Source organism: Chaetodon auriga, chromosome 18 (genome assembly GCF_051107435.1).
Source record: "Chaetodon auriga isolate fChaAug3 chromosome 18, fChaAug3.hap1, whole genome shotgun sequence".
NCBI classification, from domain to species: domain Eukaryota; kingdom Metazoa; phylum Chordata; class Actinopteri; order Chaetodontiformes; family Chaetodontidae; genus Chaetodon; species Chaetodon auriga.
The window spans coordinates 6,811,741-6,830,888 of NC_135091.1; the positions used below are offsets into that span (position 1 = coordinate 6,811,741).

The 19,148-nt window shown below is 43.9% G+C and overlaps 1 protein-coding gene across 1 annotated transcript in view; it reads left to right on the plus strand.

The window, feature by feature from the left end:
- Positions 1-17,521, plus strand: part of fut8b (fucosyltransferase 8b (alpha (1,6) fucosyltransferase)) — an 80,194-nt gene extending 62,673 nt beyond the window's left edge. The window contains exons 6-10 of the mRNA XM_076755687.1: positions 955-1,192; positions 7,665-7,911; positions 15,002-15,178; positions 15,330-15,480; positions 15,728-17,521. Coding sequence (XP_076611802.1) covers positions 955-1,192; positions 7,665-7,911; positions 15,002-15,178; positions 15,330-15,480; positions 15,728-16,066 — 1,152 coding nt within the window. The 3' untranslated portion in view covers positions 16,067-17,521. The remainder of the gene's footprint in view (positions 1-954; positions 1,193-7,664; positions 7,912-15,001; positions 15,179-15,329; positions 15,481-15,727) is intronic.
- Positions 17,522-19,148: the final 1,627 nt, after the last annotated feature.

The window sequence follows — 19,148 nt, forward strand, 5'->3', positions numbered from 1 at the left end:
TCAGCTTCAGCTGTACTTTGTGTTTAGTGCTAACTGGCAAATGTTAGCATGCTAACACACTGCGCTAAGATGGTAAACATTGTAAGCATCATATCTGCTATACATCAGCATGTTAGCATTGTTAGCGTAGGTCCGTTTCTCAATGCTTTCTGACTCCCGTCACTTTTCAGTGGCACAAAGTCTCAAGATTTGTATTAATGTAAATCTTTAAGAACAGCTTTTACTTTTAATACAGGCTCAGTAATTTTCAGTATAGGTCTCAAACAGGACAGGAGTGACTTTGTGGGGGGCGTTTCAAATGTAGTTTAATCCACATTATGTGCTCTAGTGAATATTTACAGTCTGTGTGGGATCTAAACTCCAGTTTGGTTGAAATAAACCCTTAATTCACCAGGCTGGATGTGAAAATGTTCTGGCTCGTCACACTGTTTTCCCTGCTGCTTCTTTGTGCTACTGGGTTAGTTCACTGTATGAGAGTCTGTCGCTGAGCAGAGACAGACCATTAAATTAGCTAAATAAAATAAAGGAAATCGGAAAAAGAAGAAAAAATGACGATGGACTCAGACAGTGGCCAATATATTCATCCAACCACCCAACCCACTTGCTACGATAAAACAGAAAAATATAGAATGTCGCCAGTTTTATCTTTTAACAATAAGAAAAGCGGTAGAACAAAGAGAGGGAAGAGATAGTAAAAGAGGAATTTACAAGGTTATCACAGAGGGAGAAGAGGAAAAGAAAGTGGCAGGTAAAGAGAGAAAAGCAAAGCGAGAAATACGGTGAACAGGTGTAGAATCAGAGCGAAGTGGAGGATGAGACAGACGGACAAAGGGAACAAAGAAAACAATATCAGCCATGTGTTATTACAAGTCAGAGAGCAGGGCTTTGAGAGAACCAAGACGAAGGTCAAGCAATAAAAAACTGTTGAAACATTCCTTGCTCTCCTCCTCCTAGAACCCCCCAGACTGCAGTAAGGCGAGAAAGCTGGTGTGTAACATCAATAAGGGCTGTGGTTATGGCTGCCAGCTCCACCATGTCGTCTACTGCTTCATGATCGCTTATGGCACCCAGCGCACGCTCATCCTGGAGTCTCACAACTGGCGCTACGCCCCGGGAGGCTGGGAGACCGTCTTCCTGCCCGTCAGTAACACCTGCACCGACCGCTCTGGAGCCACCACTGGACACTGGTCAGGTAGGCACACACACACATAACAGGCATAATGAGCTGCACGCAGTCATAGCCTCAGTGCTGCCTTCGCCGACTGTGATTGGTTGCTTGGAAATCAAATAGCCCTCGCTTTTTTATTTTGACTATCCCAGCTAAAAGATAGCGTCTGCCAGACCCCTCTTTTGTGCTGCTACAGCGAAAACAAAGTGTGAATTCCCTGGCTAAGCAGGACTATGCAGTTCCCGTTAAAGCACTTTGGCATCCAGTGTAGCAGCAGCAGGTTATTGTTCAAAGGGTTCGTTGCCAAGAAATCCTGTAATGTGATTTCAGTAAACAGCCCGCTCCTCTGACCTACAGTAAGTTTCTACTTGTAGTGTCTGACAGAGACAGAGATCGCAGGGAATCATATTTGCACAAGTGCTGTCTGTTATCTGTTCTTTGCACAGTTTTGATTCACCAGTTCCTGTATAGAGAGAAAATCTTTCAGCGTGGACCATCTAAGACCCCAGGAATCAATTTCAGCTATTATAATTATACATAACTGAGGAAGACTGTTGCAGCCACAGGTTGTTGCATAGACTGAGGAAAGGGTCTTATATTAACACATCTAATGCATGCAAGTGAAAGTCTGCTTAAACTGACTGAGCGTTTATATAGATGCATACGGGGATAATTTCCTTTTTGTTTTTCGTTCAGGTTCGTCTGGTTCTGTCTCTTTGAATTCATCTGCACATTTGTTCATAATGTCGAAGCGTTTGTCGAGCTTCTCACCCCGCAGTCAGACAGCTTTATTTGCTTCGCCTACAACAGACGCCTGTGCGTGTGTAAATGCATGCAACACGTGCACTCATTAGATATCACTTATGTAACAAATATGAAAAATGTATTTAGTTTTGGGTACACATTTTCATATTTTTTACACGTGGTTGCCACTGATGGCAAAGGTCAAGAATTGGGTCACCAGTTAATCAAAATGCTTTCCAATAGCAACCATTACTGTTGAGCCCTGCAGCCGTTATTCAAGCAATGCAGTGACGCTCCCAGCCATTAATGAATCAGTCCAATTCATCTCCTTGCTTGCATGAGGACTGTGTGACAATTCACAATAAGTAATGATAGCCTACAACACAGTGACGAGCAACGTGCACATGCCAAGTCCAGCGTGCCTCAGTCTCATGTGACATGACTGGAATGTGCTTCACCAGCTGAAGCCCTGCAGCTGCCGCCAAGCCTGCGACATTAAGGTAGACGCATACCTTCCAACATCAAAGTCAAGTTGAACTCGTTGTTACGCATGAGAACAAATACATGTGTCACTATGAAGAACTTCCAGAATGTTCAGCGTTTCTTGTGTTTTCTTGGTATTCGGTCTATGACGAAGGAGAGTGTGATTAAATGTAATCATAACTCACTAAACTACAGGGCGGTGAACATGGCAGACATCATACCTGCAGAACATTAGCATGTTAGCACGCTGACTGCAGTGTGCATGACTGCAGACTGTTTTTCTGATTATTTATGTGTGTTATTAGAATTCTGAGCCAGTCATGGACTCTCCATAATGAACAGCACATTCAAGCATAAGGTGGTTCATATGTGTACCTGCTCCAGAATACTTAAGGCTGAAGATGGATATGCTTGTTTGAGAGAAATGGATCTCCCCACGAATGAAATGGTAGCAGATTCATTATGAATGAGATTGCATAGAGGCATGAATCGAAATTGAGATTTTTAATGCGATTACAGGAGAGCCCTGCAGTATAAGTGTGTTTACCGGTGCTGAGCTGACCAAACCAAAGCAATTGTAAATGAAGATCAGTGATGATTTGAGGGATGAGACTGAGCCGGCCTCTCCCTCTCCCTCACTATCGGTGTCTTTCTCATTGCTTTCTTGTTCTCATCGCAGCATCCTTTCAGCTCTTCATTTTTCTCCTATCGCTTCATTTGACTTGTGCTCTCCTGGGCTCTCCCTTTTTATCTCCTGCTCTCCCAGCACCTTCCTTCTCTTATTCTCCTGCCTTTCATGTGTCCTTTTCCACTATCTAATGTCTGTCTCTGGTGTCTGTCTTAGAAAAAGCCTCCTATAGATCCATATATGCCATCTGGCCGCTCGCAGTCAACAGCCAATTCAGTACAAATGCCACTCCCCTCCCACACCTTTTAGCATTCTCAATTCTTTAAAGTTTTGCAGTACGCAGAGGCAGTGTTTTCCATCGACCACGCCGGCTAACTAGCTAGGCATAGCTAATGCAAGCCTAATGAGTGCGTGGCTATGCTTGTGGTAATGCCTGTTTTGTTAACAGTGCAGGCAAGAACACTCCTTGGGGCACTGTAGCACAAAGGGATGCTAAATCCTTGGATTAATAACTAGGTATACATTGAATATGTCATTAATTAGGTGGAACATCTGTATTTGTCCATGCCAGGACAGGTACCGCATTCGCATGTAATGAATACGGGTCTCTTGAACTTGCAATGTGCCGAGCGTTATGTTAAAAGATGACATGTCCTTTTGTGGGTAACCAGTGTTCGTTACCTGCCATGCAAATGAAGAGGGTTGTGCATACTGTCTGGTTGGCAGGGATCTTTTTTAGGACACTGAATTACTTCTGAACCCTTATCATCCTGTCTCTGCTGTATCATTTTGTTGTAAATGCCACCAATCCTGATCACCTTCACACGGAAATGTGCTCACTGCTGCCGATGCTCTGCACTGACAAGTCTTCGTATCGCTTGCCTAGCCTTGTGTTTGTATGGGAAATTGACTTTGTTGGTATTCTGTGTAGCAGCCTTACCAGATTCCACAATTCCTCATTTATCTTTACATGGTTAGCCCACTTTATCTTAAGTGCCTCCCCTAGGATGTGAGGCATTTATAGAAAGAGAGAAGATGCATAGTATATCCATCTGTGACAGGGTATTTCTGTCAGGAAAACATATAGCTTGGGGGGAAAATCAAAGATAGCAATAAAGTCATTATGGGAGATGCTGATTTTCCTTCTGCAAATGGGAAATGAGAAAATCCACAGAACACACAGAGTACCCCTCTATGATCCGCTTTGTGTCAGAACAAGAAAAGAGCAAATAATTGAGAGGAGAAAAGTTTCATGTTCATGTTACAGGATGGAAATAGACATGTATTTTATTCAAATATCAGGACATAATGATAATACTTTTCGATACCTCAGAGATATCAACTTGTTTTTCCTACGAAATGTTTTTACTCACTGTGGGCTCCACTTTCACTGCAGTAAACAATCCTGCACCTCTGTGGAGACAGCACAGGCATGGCTGGAAGAAGGGAGAACTCAAAAATGTCTTCAGTGCAGTATAACACAGTTACAATGACACAAATCATAAAAAAGAACAAATGCAAGTTGAATTTCTTAAAATCTGTCTATGGTAAATTTTTCCAAGTGACCTGAAATGTTACAGATATGGATGGATGGAAGCCTCCGTTGCACACGTTTCATTCAAGGACCGTTGGAAATTTGAGAATCAGGCGATGATGTCTGTTTCCTGGCTTTGATAGATGAGGTGAAGGAAAACATGCTTTTCAAACCCGCTGGCAGGTGTTTCAGAGGGTTAACGAAAGAAATCAAAATTCTGAACTGGTAAATGTTTTTTAAACACAAGCAACCTGACAAAAACTTTGTCTGAGTGAAATACAATTTAAAGTTGACAAATTATTGTTTTTAATTAGGAACTAGATTACGAATCTGAATCTGTTTTATTACATTCTAATTATGAAACGGGAACATTGATAAAGGTCGACCCTCCTCCCTCTCTGTTAGGACTGCATAATCGTGGCAATACAGTACCCAAATATCGGTTCTTATGTCGGATACCAGCTGCGTGCAAAAAGCATTTCTTGAATTAGAGTGAAGAATTCTGACTACAAATCTGAACAGACGTTCAGTGCCAGTTTTTAATGCTTGACAATTTTAGATTCTTTACGCTACAGACATATTTCTGTCAGTACTAAAAGAAAGTAATGAGTTTTAAATACCCAGCTTTACTCTCTGTTTGGCCCATTGGTGCACGTTGCTTTTTTACTACAACTTTTATGTTCAGTGGACAACACGAGAGAGCTTAGCACCATCTCACAGGCCGGGCACAGCAGACTGAATTCTGAACGCACAAAGGGGAAACCAGTCTTCTTGTGGAACAATGGTTCATTGATCAAAGAGCTAATTTGCCAAAGAGAGTATATTCCTTTGAGGATCTCTGTAGAGATATTACTGCCTTATGAGTGAGTCTGAGAGCAGCAGGAGAAACATAATGTTCCCTGCCATGTAAAGACTGGAACAAGAGTTCCCCAAGTTCATAAACTCGGTCTCAAATGTATTATGAATGGAAAGGCTCCATATTTTGTGTCTGGTTGGTGTCACTCCTGCTTCTCCCGTTTCATAGTTGTGTTAATCTTGTGAAATATTTATTAGGCCCAGTATACATCATAGCTTTAAAATAAAGAGCAAGGATTCAGTGTCAGTGCAGACCTATATGCTTTTAAGTCATGATGCATGCATGGAGGCAATCTATGCAGAGAGTTGTGATGAAATTTAGAAGAGCTTTGTGATCTAATTAAGTAGCTGTGGGAGGAAGACATACTGCATATCTGTACATTTGTGCCAAGAAGTGCAGGCCTCAAAATATGCCCATTCCCCCTTATGTGAATCATGCCAATGCTGTTATATAAGCAAAGACAGGCCTGGGAATATTTTTTCTGTTCAATATTTAATGCTCCTACCAATTTATATTCAGTTCATGCTCAGGCAAACACACACACAAATTGAAGCCTCTGTTTCTGTCCTTGTTTTTAACATGTTTTTTATGTACCCCTTCTGTGAAAGGCCATTTTTAATGAGTCATTATGCCATTTATTTGGAAGTGTGTCGTGGATGTGTTTGCAGCCGTATTAGGGCCTGTCTGTGGCAGTTAGAGAAGCCACTTTAGTCTGACAGAACACAGGCCTCAAACTTGTTTTTACGGAAATCGGGGCTTTACGCACGCACACACACGGACAAAAAAACACTCCTCGGGTTTTAAGACTGAAAGAGAGTGAAGGTTTTGTCTGCCAGGCATATCCCTTCTGGTGAGATGAGATTAGCTGGGCTCTGTGTGTTTGTGTGTGTGAGAGAGAGAGAGGGTGTGAGTGTGTATGAGAATGCACATTTCTTTTTATTGTTTTATTTGAATCCCCATTAGTTGCCACTGTTGGATCACTTTCTTTTCTGCCTTTCACAAGACCCCATGCATGTGCTTTTTCATGTACATTTCTGTGTGTGGGTACATGCCTGTTTGCGTGTCTTCCACCTTTGTTCACACATGCAGGTGTCATGTATGTGTCTTTGTGAATGGACCGTTGGCCTTGAATGTATGGAGGTCTAGCAGTGCCCAAGGGGCTCACTGTTGCCCAGAGAGGTGACCTTCATAATCAGCCGTACTCCACCTTCCACCCAGGGCTTCTGCCAAGCAGGACTCAGCCTGAAGGGGCCAATGCCAGAGCACCAATCCAGGTCCTTGCATCAGCCCCTGGCTGTACACAGCCTTGATAGAAAGGAGCTTACCTTGGCCTTTAAGCAAGGACAGGCAAAGAGCAGCTGTCAGTCACAAAAGCTGGACTCGCAGAGGCTGAGGGATTTGGATTCATGCGGGAAACAGAACGGGAATTAATATAATAAGGCTGAGGAATTATGCTGGAATATCAGCATCACAGCATATTTGTATTTTTCACAGAGTATTGTAATATTCAGTCGTTATCTCTGTAAGAACAACTGTAAAGCTACAGATGTTTGACAGTTTGACAGATCCAACAGATTTGACAGAAAAATCCAAAAATCACAAATTTGCTTAAAAGGTCTTTAAAGTCTGCACAGCACAGCACACCCTCTATCCATACAGCCTCAGTCTGGATCAGGAGAAAAACTCCCAAAGGCCACGTTCAGGCCGACAGACCGACAAAGCTGAACCTGGCTCAACGTTTACTGGATGACAAAGTGACATCATCTGGCGAGGCACCGCGTTGGCCACTGCGAGCACACATGGTAGATGACTTTGTAACGTGAACAGTGTATTTCAGCTGTTTACCTCACGACGGGCGCACAGAGGGATGGAATGATGTCAGATGCAGTACTGTAACTTTCCACAGTTATGAAATCCTCTCAGTATTATACAGCACTGTGCAGCGTTTTGGTGTCTGATAAGCATTCAAAATCAAGGACATACATACTACAAATCCTGCACTTTTTACATTATATTTCATTTCTCCCCAGCATCTGAGCAGCTGTAGCTAATGGATGGAAATTTGAGCATTTGTTGCTTTCCTCTGTATTCTAAATGGGATATCTTTGGGTTTTGGACCATCAGTTGGACAAAACAAAGCAACCTGAAGTCATTGCTTTGCTCTGGGATACTGATGACCCCTGTTTTGTGTCATGTAAGTATTAATTCCTGAATGTCTTACACACTGTTTGCTCCTCTTTGGCCCATCCAGGAGAGGCACATGATAAGGACGTCCAGGTTGTGGAGTTGCCTATAGTGGACAGTCTCCACCCTCGGCCCCCCTACCTGCCCCTGGCGATCCCCGAGGACCTGGCCCCACGCCTGCATCGTCTGCACGGCGACCCCTCCGTCTGGTGGGTGTCCCAGTTTGTCAAGTACCTGGTTCGCCCGCAGGCGTGGCTGGAGAAGGAGATCCAGCAGAGCACCGCCAAGCTGGGCTTCAAACACCCCATCATCGGGTAAGCACACTGAGCCGTCACTCCTCACTGTGTGTGGCTTTGTCTTCTCCTCTTTCGCGGTTATAAACACGTAAATAGTAAGTCCTTTGTCTCTATAGCAAATCTCTACAATTTCGAAGTGCTTCACAATCAAAGCAAACAGAAGGCATAGGAAGAAGAAAACAAAACGTAGCCGTGAGGGCTGTGGTGCAATACAAACAGTGCTTTGGGTGAGGTTAATACGAGGTTAATACAATAGTATTAAAAGTAATTTAATTTGATGCTAGTGTTTTGTTTGCTTAATTTTCTACCTTTATCCTTGGAAAGCTTTTGCTCGTTCATTACTTCACTGCTTTACACTCATGCAGCTCATATTCATGCAAATCAACTTGTTCGAGAAATTTCATCATTCTGCCCTCGTCACTCTGTTTTTCTAACAGTGGTGATATGATATGTCTGATTCGGTCTCCTTCCATGTATTAATGTCTCCATGAGGGTTTTATAGTCTCTAGTCTAGTCTAATCCCAGTCATTTAATAATGAGGATCTGGGTACCAAATCCTGATCTGACTTATATTGTTGTTAAAGCAGTTATAAATCTGAATGCTGAATAAATAGCTGACTGACTTTAAAATCAGTAAAAGCGAAGAGATGAGGAAAGAGAAGCTTAATGGACGCATTAAAAATGAAGAGCCTGGCAGCTTTTCTTTTATCTTCAATGGCCTTTGTTAATGAAAGGATCAGACTGCCTATATCCTATACTTTTTTTGTCTATTGTCAACAAATCCCATGAAAAGACCAAAAACAACAATTATTATTTCCTTCCAGCAATTATTGTCTGTGTGACCAAAGCCTGATATAGCTTATTCCTCCATGGAGCTCTATTCTTGTCCAAAAACTATTAAAAACACATAAATGAGCTGCACTCCTGCACTGGATGACATGCTGCTTAATTACAAGGAACCGTTTAGCAAGTTTATTTTGAGTTAACCCCTCATACCCCATGAGGTGCACCCACAATGCCCGGCTGTTCTGGGATATTGCTGAGCCTCATATTTGAGATCTTTTTTTAAAGCTTACATTTTCAGGAGGAATGAAGGAGCATAAGGCTGAGAGCCTCCGACACGAGAGAAGTCAGTGAGTACTGAGAGACAGAATAACACGTTGTAGGTTTGGCCATGCTAGCTCCTCTCTGCAAGGCTGTACCACGCTAACATCGGCATGCTAATATGCTCACAATGACAATGCTAACACGCACCATATTTAGCATGTTAGCATGCTAAAATTTGCTAATTAGCGCTAATCACAAAGCACAGCTGAAGATGATGGGAGGGCTGTTTGCTTAGCTGGTATTTTATCGTTAACAATTTAAAATTTTGACCTGATGTTTACGCTAAATGGAAGACAAAGGGATCACTGAAGCTGCTGTAATTCATCCTGAGGAGAACGTGAGTGTCAATGGTTGTTGAGACGTTTCACTCCAACCACAAATATCAGCCTGATGGTGGCGCTAGATGTAAAGGTGAAGGTAAAGGTAGAAAATACTTGTAAATTAAATAATAGTTGCTGGGATGTTTCCGTCTGGGCCAAAGCGGTGGACAGACTGACCGACCCTCAGCCACGGTGTGTCTAAAATGATAGAATAATGGCATCCTTGTCCTCTAACAGTCCACATGGAAGTGCACTTCCACATTGCAGACATTTCGTACAAAGCACCTCAGTGTCCTAATATCTGAATACACCACCTAGATATTATTTTTCATCAAACTGGGCAGAAACGGCGCAGATGAGATGACACAAGCCCTTCCAAATATGCCATTACTAGGTCCGATTTCAGGCCTTCATATTGTCTCGACTTCGATTCGTGCAGACTCAGCATTGTGCCGTCTCCAGAGTGCCGCTGCTCTCACAGCTTGAAACTGATTTGAGACCTGCTGTGGTCCAGTACAGCATAATTGGAAAAGTATTCATCAGTGTGAGGTGCTCATTTCCCACGAGGGCCTCCCCCTGTGGGAGCACACGCAGTACTGCTACTGTAAGCAGCTCCGGATAGCACCTTCTAAGAAATGGGTCGGGCACGTTTAGCTGTTTATTTACTCGTTTATTTTTCTCTGTATCCCTGTCAGACGCTCAGTCAACGAACATTCGTGTGCTGTCTGCCAGCCTCTCTTCACTCATAAATAATTCCACCCGTCTTTGAGCAGCGTTTCAAACCTGGATCAGATACTTGGCAAATAATTTCCCTCAGTTGTCTGGAGGAGAGAAGGGAGGGGATTTACCATATTAGGACAATGCACATAATTACTGGTAAACTGTCAGTCATGGGAAAGTATGTGAAATGACTTTCAGGTAGTTCGCTGAGACGGTCTAAAGTTTCTGCGCCGTCCCATGAGGCCGGCTCCACCCTGCTGGTAAAGGAGGTAGTTTAAAACGAATGCTAGGAGTTATATTCTAATAGTTTCTGAATCAGCCTGGTTTACTTCTGTCACCCCCTTCATATCTCTCACATCCATATGTTCACAGTGTCTGTGCCAGCTTCTCGCCCTTCATAGCTCCTCTTTTTCCTCACCTTCTTCTTAACATTTTGCTGCGAGCGACCGTCACCGTTCCTCCTCACTCTTCCTGTCCTGCTCTGCTCAGTTCTCACTCCCTCTTGTTACACTCCCTCTCTTTTTCTCTCAGATGCTCCTCTCTTTGGTTTCTACCTCTCTGCCTTTCATCACCCCCAGCAGCTTCTGCCTCTCTCTCCTCTTTGACTCTCCTCCCCCTTTTTTTTTTTTTTTTACCTTGTTTTTTTGTTTAATTTTCTGTGACTCATCCCAACTTTTTCAGTCTCCCCTCCTCTCACATCCTCTCATTTGTGATCGTTGCTCCGTCTTCATTTGTTCATCCCGCTTCAAGATTTTTCAATTTTTTATATTTCACACTCACCTCTCCCTCACGTTCCCCGGGTGCACATCCCTACCCACAATTCTCTTGCCTCTCAGTGTTACACACGTCTCTATCACGGCTCTTTGTGTTTCCCCCTCCACACACTCATATATCCCACCCTTTTTCTCCCTCCGTATCACTGGGGAAAGGGTTATTGAAATGTAGTGCTGGGTAGAACAAAGTTTTTATCCCTTTTTTCCTCTTCCCTCCCCGGCTCTTGATACATCCACTCCACTCTGCACTGATGTTGCAACAAAGTGCCTGTGTGCTTCTATCAGCACTGTGGGGGAAGGCGATATGTGTGTGTATGGAAAAGGGTGAGGCGGGGCGGGGGGGGTGAATGTGAGATGTAAAAATGGGGTTGAAAGAGATCCACAGTGTCAGTGCAAGAAAAAAGCAGGAGGGCGGCAGCAGTGGAAGATGCAGGCCTTGATGGAGAGAGTACCAAGAGGGATAGGAAGGCAGCTTGTCCCCAGAGCGCCCAGCAACCGCCAGCCGACCCCCACACGTCTCAGCCGCCACCAGCAGCACTCTCTCGCTGCTGCTCCCTCAGGACGTGAGCTGCAGGAAGGCTCCGACTAAAAGCAGCTATCAGCACAGCTCCATCCTGCCACCATTTAATGCTCCCTAATGGTAGTGAGGATAGAGAGAGGAAAAAGAAAGTAGGGGTAGTGCGTCTGTTGTAGATACCAGAGCGGCGTTATGGCCACAGCAATGCACTTAATCAGGAGGTGAATGTACTGCGTGTACTTTGTATAACATCTTGTGTCAGGTCTATTCTGTTTGAATGAGACTTACAATATACTGTGTGCAATGTATTTTTAATCACAACAATAATCATAATAATAATGCAAGAATGTCATTATATGATGTTAAAAAAAAAAACTGTCGTTGAGGTTTTTCCTTTTTCTGCATTATCAGCAACTAATTTGCATTTTTACCATTTTTTTTTTACTATCTTTCTATAAATATTTAAAGATTATCTGAGCTGTTGCTCATTGCAAAAGAGACCAATTTACAATAAACTACAGCAGTGGAGCTATCGTGCAGCAGGAAATGGAGCGAATACGGGTGCATGGGGACAAAAAAAAGTATAGATGAAAAATTGTTTGTGACAGATCGACGACTGAACAAAAATCCAGATGCGTTTTGATCGAAATCAGTAAATGATGAGTGTTATTCGTGAAGTGGTGTCTGTCAAAAATAGGTGTCAAACATAATGTATATGAGTTTATATATGTGTGTATGTGAGTGGAGACGTGTAGAGAATACGGACGCTTCCATACAAGGCGTAAGGGCTCGCTGCTTGGGCGTGATGTGTGATGTGATGTCACCACAACGGTCCCAAGATCTCAATCCAGTTGAACCCCTGTGGGAGCTTTTGGAGCGATGTGTTAGTCGGCGCTCTCTGTCACCAAATGAGGTAATGTCTTGCAGAAGAATGCCGTTCATCCCTTCACCTCCACAGACAATCTGTGTTAAGAGCTCTGCAGCTGTTTTGGAGGCTTGGAGGCTCGCCCGATTAAGACACTTAATGCTGGCCTTTCCTTTAATTCGACACCCACCTGCAATTATGAGCAGTTAAATCTCAAGAACAACTTTGCCATGTTTTGATGTCAGAATACATGTTGCATAAGCAGCAATCCTACAGCAAGTACATTATGGATGCGAGCTGTTTTCTAAAGACTGAAATGCAAATGGAGGCTGCAGTTCGAAGGCCAAGTAGCCCGGAACTGCTGTATTCTCCGTCAGCTGAGGTCAGTGTCAAATGAAAAAAACCTATTTTCTGTATGTTATTGTCCCAATCTGGAAGGATCAGCGCTTGCTGTGTCTAGTGTGGGTGTGTTTGATGTCTTTAATGTATGCTTTTACGCCCACTATGAGGATTGCCCTGCCTTGCCAGTGTACTGTACGAAGAGAGAGAAATGAATTGAATTATTGTGGCACTGGTGTGGGAGAGTGCTGAGGGAGGAGATGGCTGAGAGCGAAGCCTCAGCGCGGCCTCTGCTGCTCTGACGGAGAGAGAAAAGGGCAAGACAAAAAGAGGGTTCACAGGAACAAAAAAAAAACGGACATGAAAGAGGCGAGGGAGCAGGAGAGAGGGACGCTAACAAAGCCTGGGAGTCGAGACCCCCGTCTGATCAGAGAGACGGAGCCCAATGAAAGACTCCGACACCCTCGCCACCCACTCACCCGTTTGTTCTCTCTCCATTCTTTGGCTTTTATTTGCCACGTAAATAAAGGGTCCATTTCTCCGGCAAGCATCCCCAATAGCCTCTGATTGATCACTGGCAAGTGGTAGAAATTAGGTACAGCCTGTTTGTTCTCCTTCTCTGAACCTCTGATTGTTTCTTCTTTTTTTTTTTGCTTTTTCTATCTGCACCTCGTTCTCACAAAAGACTTCGAGGCAGCCTTGAGGTTAGAGAAGCTGTTTGAAGCCCAAAAGCAACTGGGAAATCCTGAATGAGGGAAGTAAAAGACTAATACTCTGATTTAAAAAGGCTCCTGACCCTGGGTGTTCCAGAGGAGCTGGCCCTTTGCTCAGCAGCAGACAGCTGGTAGCACTGGGCAGCTCCCAGAAGGGACGATGTGAACGTGGAGGAAAGAGGAAAAGAAGTGTTTGTTCGATTTCCTTCAATAAGAAAACGAGTTTTTTCACTCTCAGATTTTGAATTTTTCATTTGCTCCTCAAGGCCAGATGTCACAATGCAGATGTGGCCGGCTAGTTTTGTAATTGAATAGTGCTGGACAGAATAAAATGGTGCTCCGGCATCCATCAGTTTGAGGGATGCCTCCGTGTCAGCAGATAAAATATCTCCGTTCTCGGCCATCCTTTGTTCGTTTACGAGCCGTGCTCTTCTTCTCAGCCGGTGACAACGCTCTCTCTTTGTCCTTGCTCACTGGAAGCGATGACAAGGACACTGAAAACACACAGTAGTGTTTCTTATTTCTGTCTGTCTTTCTCAAACTTCCCCTCTCTGTCACCGTTTGCCTTTTATTTTTCCTGTTTTTTTTTGTCCCATCAATTTTGTTTTGCGATTATACCAACAATGGAAAGATTCACCAAATGTGCCGTTCAAGCTGAAGAGCAGAGGAAGAGAAAAGCGCCAGTGTTGTGAACAAGTATCTGAAAGTGTTACAACACATGAATGCACGTCAATGAATAAACTGACTGTAGAGTTAAAACCGGGTTCTCTCGACAAGAATAAAAGACTTGATGAATAAAACACATACATGTTCACCACCGTTCAAAAAGTTTGGAATCGCCTGCCACAAAAGCTCGATTCAGCCAGAGCGATCTTTGAGGTTGGAAGTCCTCTTTACCAGTGGATGTTATTTTGTATGAAAGGTTTGCAAAAAAATGTTTTGTACGTGGGGAACTCAATGCTGCAATGGTTCAACCAGACTGACACCTGAAAGGGCAGAAAGGATTCCTCTGAGCATCAGCTGAATGAACATAGAGGAAATCAGCAGTCAGTCATCAAAGAAACGGGAAGCTTAGCAGGTTCCTGTTTCAGTATCAAGTGCTGTAACAGGTGTGTCGCTTTAGCAGAGCTATTCTCGAAACTTCGAAATAATGGAAATGTCAGGAAATACATATGTTGTCCGCATTATACAGTTTTTAGCTGTTTTGAAATGGGCATTAGCGAAAAAAGCACTAATATAACAGGTGGGTCCAAACATTGTGAACAGTGTGTGTCAACAGCTCTCAGAGTTACTGAGTATTTACCTGCAGTCAGTGATTTTCCTTCACCTTGTTTTCCTTAATTACGATTCATTTGTAGATGATCTGCTCTTTAATGCTTCAGCCTACAGAACTCTTTTCCATTTCGTCTCAGCGCTCTTTCCTGAATGTGTCTGAACACAGACATTTTGTTTGAAGGAACAAGGACAAGATGCCACTTTTTATCTGATATTCACTTTGTAATTCAGATTTATGATGAGTGTGAGTATCTGTCTCATGTACTACTGTCTGGATATAGTGACAAAAAGTATTTTTTCTAAAAGTTACCTACAGCACAAACATTGTTTCGCGGTGTAAAAAAGGACACTCGTGCAGTTCAATTGGAAGACACTTGGTGGAACGAGTGTAAGGCCTCTGTCCATCATGATGGAATAATATTAAAGGGAAGTGCTGTCTGTAACCCTGTCTGTGTCCCTGTCTGTCTGTCTGTCTGCAGAGTCCACGTGAGGAGGACAGATAAAGTGGGGACGGAGGCCGCCTTCCACCCCATCGAGGAGTACATGCTGCATGTGGAGGAGCAGTTCCAACATCTGGCCAGGCGCGTCCACGTGGACAAGAAACGAGTTTACCTGGCCACTGACGATCCCTCCCTGCTGCAGGAAGCCAAGACCAAGTCAGTGTGCAGGAGTGTGTGTGCGTGTGTGTGTGCGTGTGTGTACGCGGACTTTCCAGTGAATACGTGAGAGTGTGTTTTCATCCTTAAGTGTCAGACCACGTTCATGTCTCTGGACTTCATCGGCCTCCTGCCTTGCTGTCCCTTCCAGGTATCCAGACTATGAGTTCATCAGCGATAACTCCATCTCGTGGTCGGCGGGCCTTCACAACCGCTACACCGAGAACTCGCTGAGAGGAGTCATCCTGGACATCCACTTCCTGTCTCAGACTGACTTCCTGGTCTGCACCTTCTCCTCACAGGTCGGTCCACGTTTAGAGAGGCCGTGAAATGGTACTTTGATGTTCACAGAGTCCTGACCTCACCTGTGTGCTGGTATTGGCTGGCAGCTGCACACACCATCGCACACTTCTACTGGGTCATAAATGATGATGGAGATTGATTGCTTTTCATCACGCATAGTATACCTTTAAGTACAGTACTCGAGTGTATGTACTTATTTACCTGGGCCACAGCTGAATGTGAATCTGTGTCCTGTGTCCGCCTCAGGTCTGCCGTGTGGCCTACGAGATCATGCAGATGCTGCATCCAGACGCCTCCTCTTTCTTCTACTCCCTGGATGACATTTACTACTTTGGAGGACAAAATGCCCACAACCAGATCGCCATCTACCCCCACCAGCCGCGCAACAGCGAGGACATTCCCCTGGAGCCCGGCGACGTGATCGGCGTGGCCGGCAACCACTGGAACGGATACTCCAAAGGCATCAACCGCAGACTGGGCCGCACTGGCCTCTACCCTTCCTACAAGGTCAAAGAGAAAATCGAGACCGTGAAGTACCCAACGTACCCCGAGGCAGACAAAATGCTCAACTCTCAAAAGAAGTAAAAGAGGAAATGAAAAAAATAAATAAGTAAAAGACGAGGAGGAGTGAGGAGAAACACGCAGACTCCGATTCCAGGGAAGGAAGCTGCTTTTGTACAGAAGAGAGAGGCGTACTTAGTGCGCTAAGCTGAGAAGAAAAGAAAAAGCCTGTACCCAGGGGTGATGGGAATGAGAATGCACTCTGTGTTCATGTGAGAGAGTGTGTGTGTGTGTGTGTGTCTGCGAGAGTGTGTGTGTGTGCGTGTGCACTTGTGTAAATGCCTGTGCATATGTCAGGTCATGGAAGACTTGCACCCTACCACTACTCCCCCGCCCAACGCTCTGACATTGGGTCTGTAGAGACGTAGACGTTGAACATTGATTTTAAATAAAGCAAGAAAACAATTAAAATCCACACAACTGACCAAGCTCGCTCTCCAGAGATAAGACTGGGACTACTGTAAGACTGGCACACCCCAGAGTTAGCTTCGAATCAATGAGAAAAAAAATATGACAAACTGGAAAAAGGTGTTTTGATTTTTATTTAATTCTTTTCAGTGGTTTTTGATTCTAATCTTGCCTTTTTTTCCCCTTTTTCTCCTGTTTTTTTTTTTTTTTGTTTACTGAATGTACTGTATCCTCCTCTTGCCATGCTCACTGTTGCCCCTCCCCCCCACCACCTCCTCCTCCTCCTCCTCCTCCACTCACTGTGCTTCCTCCATCTCGTCTCTACACGTGCAATTAATTTTAAAATACCATATTGTGCTTTTAAACGAGTGTTTTTAAAGGTCTTAATTTTGTGTGCAAGGGGCTTGTGCATTGTATACTGTACAGTGTGTGTGCGCGCGTGCGTGTGGAGGGATGCGCGTGCGTGTGTGTGAGATCAAGCGTGCCTGTGTGTGCTGTTTAAGTCTAAGGGGCCATGTCACGACCTGGTGCCTGGTTATTGAGCGGTGTGTGTCTTTATTTCCGGCTTTCCTCCCGACTGAGTAGTGTTTGTGTGGCCAGCGGGAGACTGGCGGTGACGGTGGGGACTGTCCTCAGCCCCCAGCACTTGGAACAATGGTGAACTCCAGTCATTCCGCTGGTGACCTCTAGTGAACAATGGTAAGATTATGTGGAGTATGGTGAACTCATGGTGCACGCACACACCACAGACACAGGAGCCGTCCTGAGGCTCACCAAAAGAAGCACTCCACCGAGAATAATGTCCTTTTTTCGGCATCTCTGCAGTCTCTTCTGTCCATCTCTTTGTTTTTTTTTGTTGGGTTTTTTTTTTTTGTTGTTGTTGTTTTTTTACTTTTAACATTGCTGTTTTAAAATAAATGAGGAAAAATATGCCTATGTTTAAAAATGATACTGCTATGTCATATCAAACTCAGAGTCCCCATCATGAAGGCTTTTTTTTTCATAACTTATGTTCTTGGGCATTGTCTTTGATAACCACGGATCAAATAAACTTGAGAAATCAACACAGCATTTTTTTTCCTTTTCGGTCTGATTCTGTTCGCCATCTGCTCCTCCATCTCTTAACGGGCCACACCTGCTCGTTCAATCAGGCTGCACACGCTTCAGCGACATCACGCACATTCCAAATTGAAAATCAAGGCTGTTTTTACATTTGAAGTGTTCATTTCCTGAAGGGTATCCATCTATTTTTGAAGAGTAAAAGTCATTACCTTAAGTTCATCTTTTGATATCTCCATAAAAAGGAGGACCCGGCTTCTAAAATTGACATCATTTTGGCATCCCAGGATTAGAGCTACCTTCTACCTTCAAATAGCACCAGTAGTTTGTTTTATAAATCATTCAGGAAGAGAGAATCCATTCTCCAGTCGTTTTGGAGCGAAAACTCTTAAATCCGTCTTTGATTTACATTTCAAACTGAAGAACAAGATCAGTACCTTCAACAGAGACGTTACCACCCTTCATTTGAATATTCCTGGTGACAGCTACATGACACTTCTGCCCCAAATACCAAACATGTCTCCCCGTGGAGCCGCAACGCCGCGACGTCACTGAAGCACCAGAAGACTTCCTGCTCTCGTCTAGTGTCCCACTTCCTGCTTCCTCCTTGTCGAAATCATTTATAATCTTATTCTCTGTGTCTTATTTATGGGCTGTCTTGTTACTTTCTTACTGAAGGGGCTCTGGGAGTTTCATTACAGATCCCTCTTTAATTTCAGCGCTGATCTGCATGCTTCATTGGACACCCATAAGGAAAGCCGCAGCACTGGTAGCAGAGATGAGCTTTTTGGCGTGCGCGAGGGAGAGGAATAGTTTTATTGCTTTTTTTTTTTTTTCTTTCCTTGCCTGACAACAATCCGCAACCAATTTAGCCCACGTTGACAAAGCGTTCACAATGCACATGCAGTGTACAGCAGTTCATTGAACATCTCTTTTCACTGGGAAAGAGTCCCTCGTGGGCTTTATAAATGTGCATGCTAACTGGAGAGCACTTTAATTAAAATACACTCGTTGCTGTCGCAGTGGCCTGTAACAGTCGTTTAAGAGAGACGTTAGTTCAGTTAATTATTCTGTTAATTGGACTCTGCTCCTGATAGAGAGCAGTCAGGGTTTTGGGAGGCGGGTTTCTTTCTGTACATTTGTGGTCTAATTGTCGCGGAGCGCGTTGAGAGCACAGCGAGGCCATTTGCGGCCCTTTAAGTTATGTGTTGTAAGATCCAATCTGAGCGCTTGATCCTTTTCCAAACATGTGTCAACGGGCCATGTTTATGTCGAGTTAGTGGTTTCTTCTTCTTCTACAAACTCCAAAGAGATGGGCACAGTGTCGCTTTGAGCTAAATGCTAACAGTCACTATTCTGAGTGCTCATGTTAAGGAGGTAATAAGTCCATTATTTATAACGTTAACATGCAACATTTGCTGATTAGCACTAAACACAAAGTACAGCTGATGGGAATGTCATTAGTTTTGCAGGTTTTTGCTCACATACCAAAATAATGGACTAATTTGATTCGGTGGTAGCACTAGATGAAAGGTCAGGGAATCACCAAAGTCATTACAAGCTATCCTCTAAGGTCTTTGAATACCTGTGGCAAATTTCATGGCCATCGATCGAGTCATTGATGAGATGTTTCACTCTG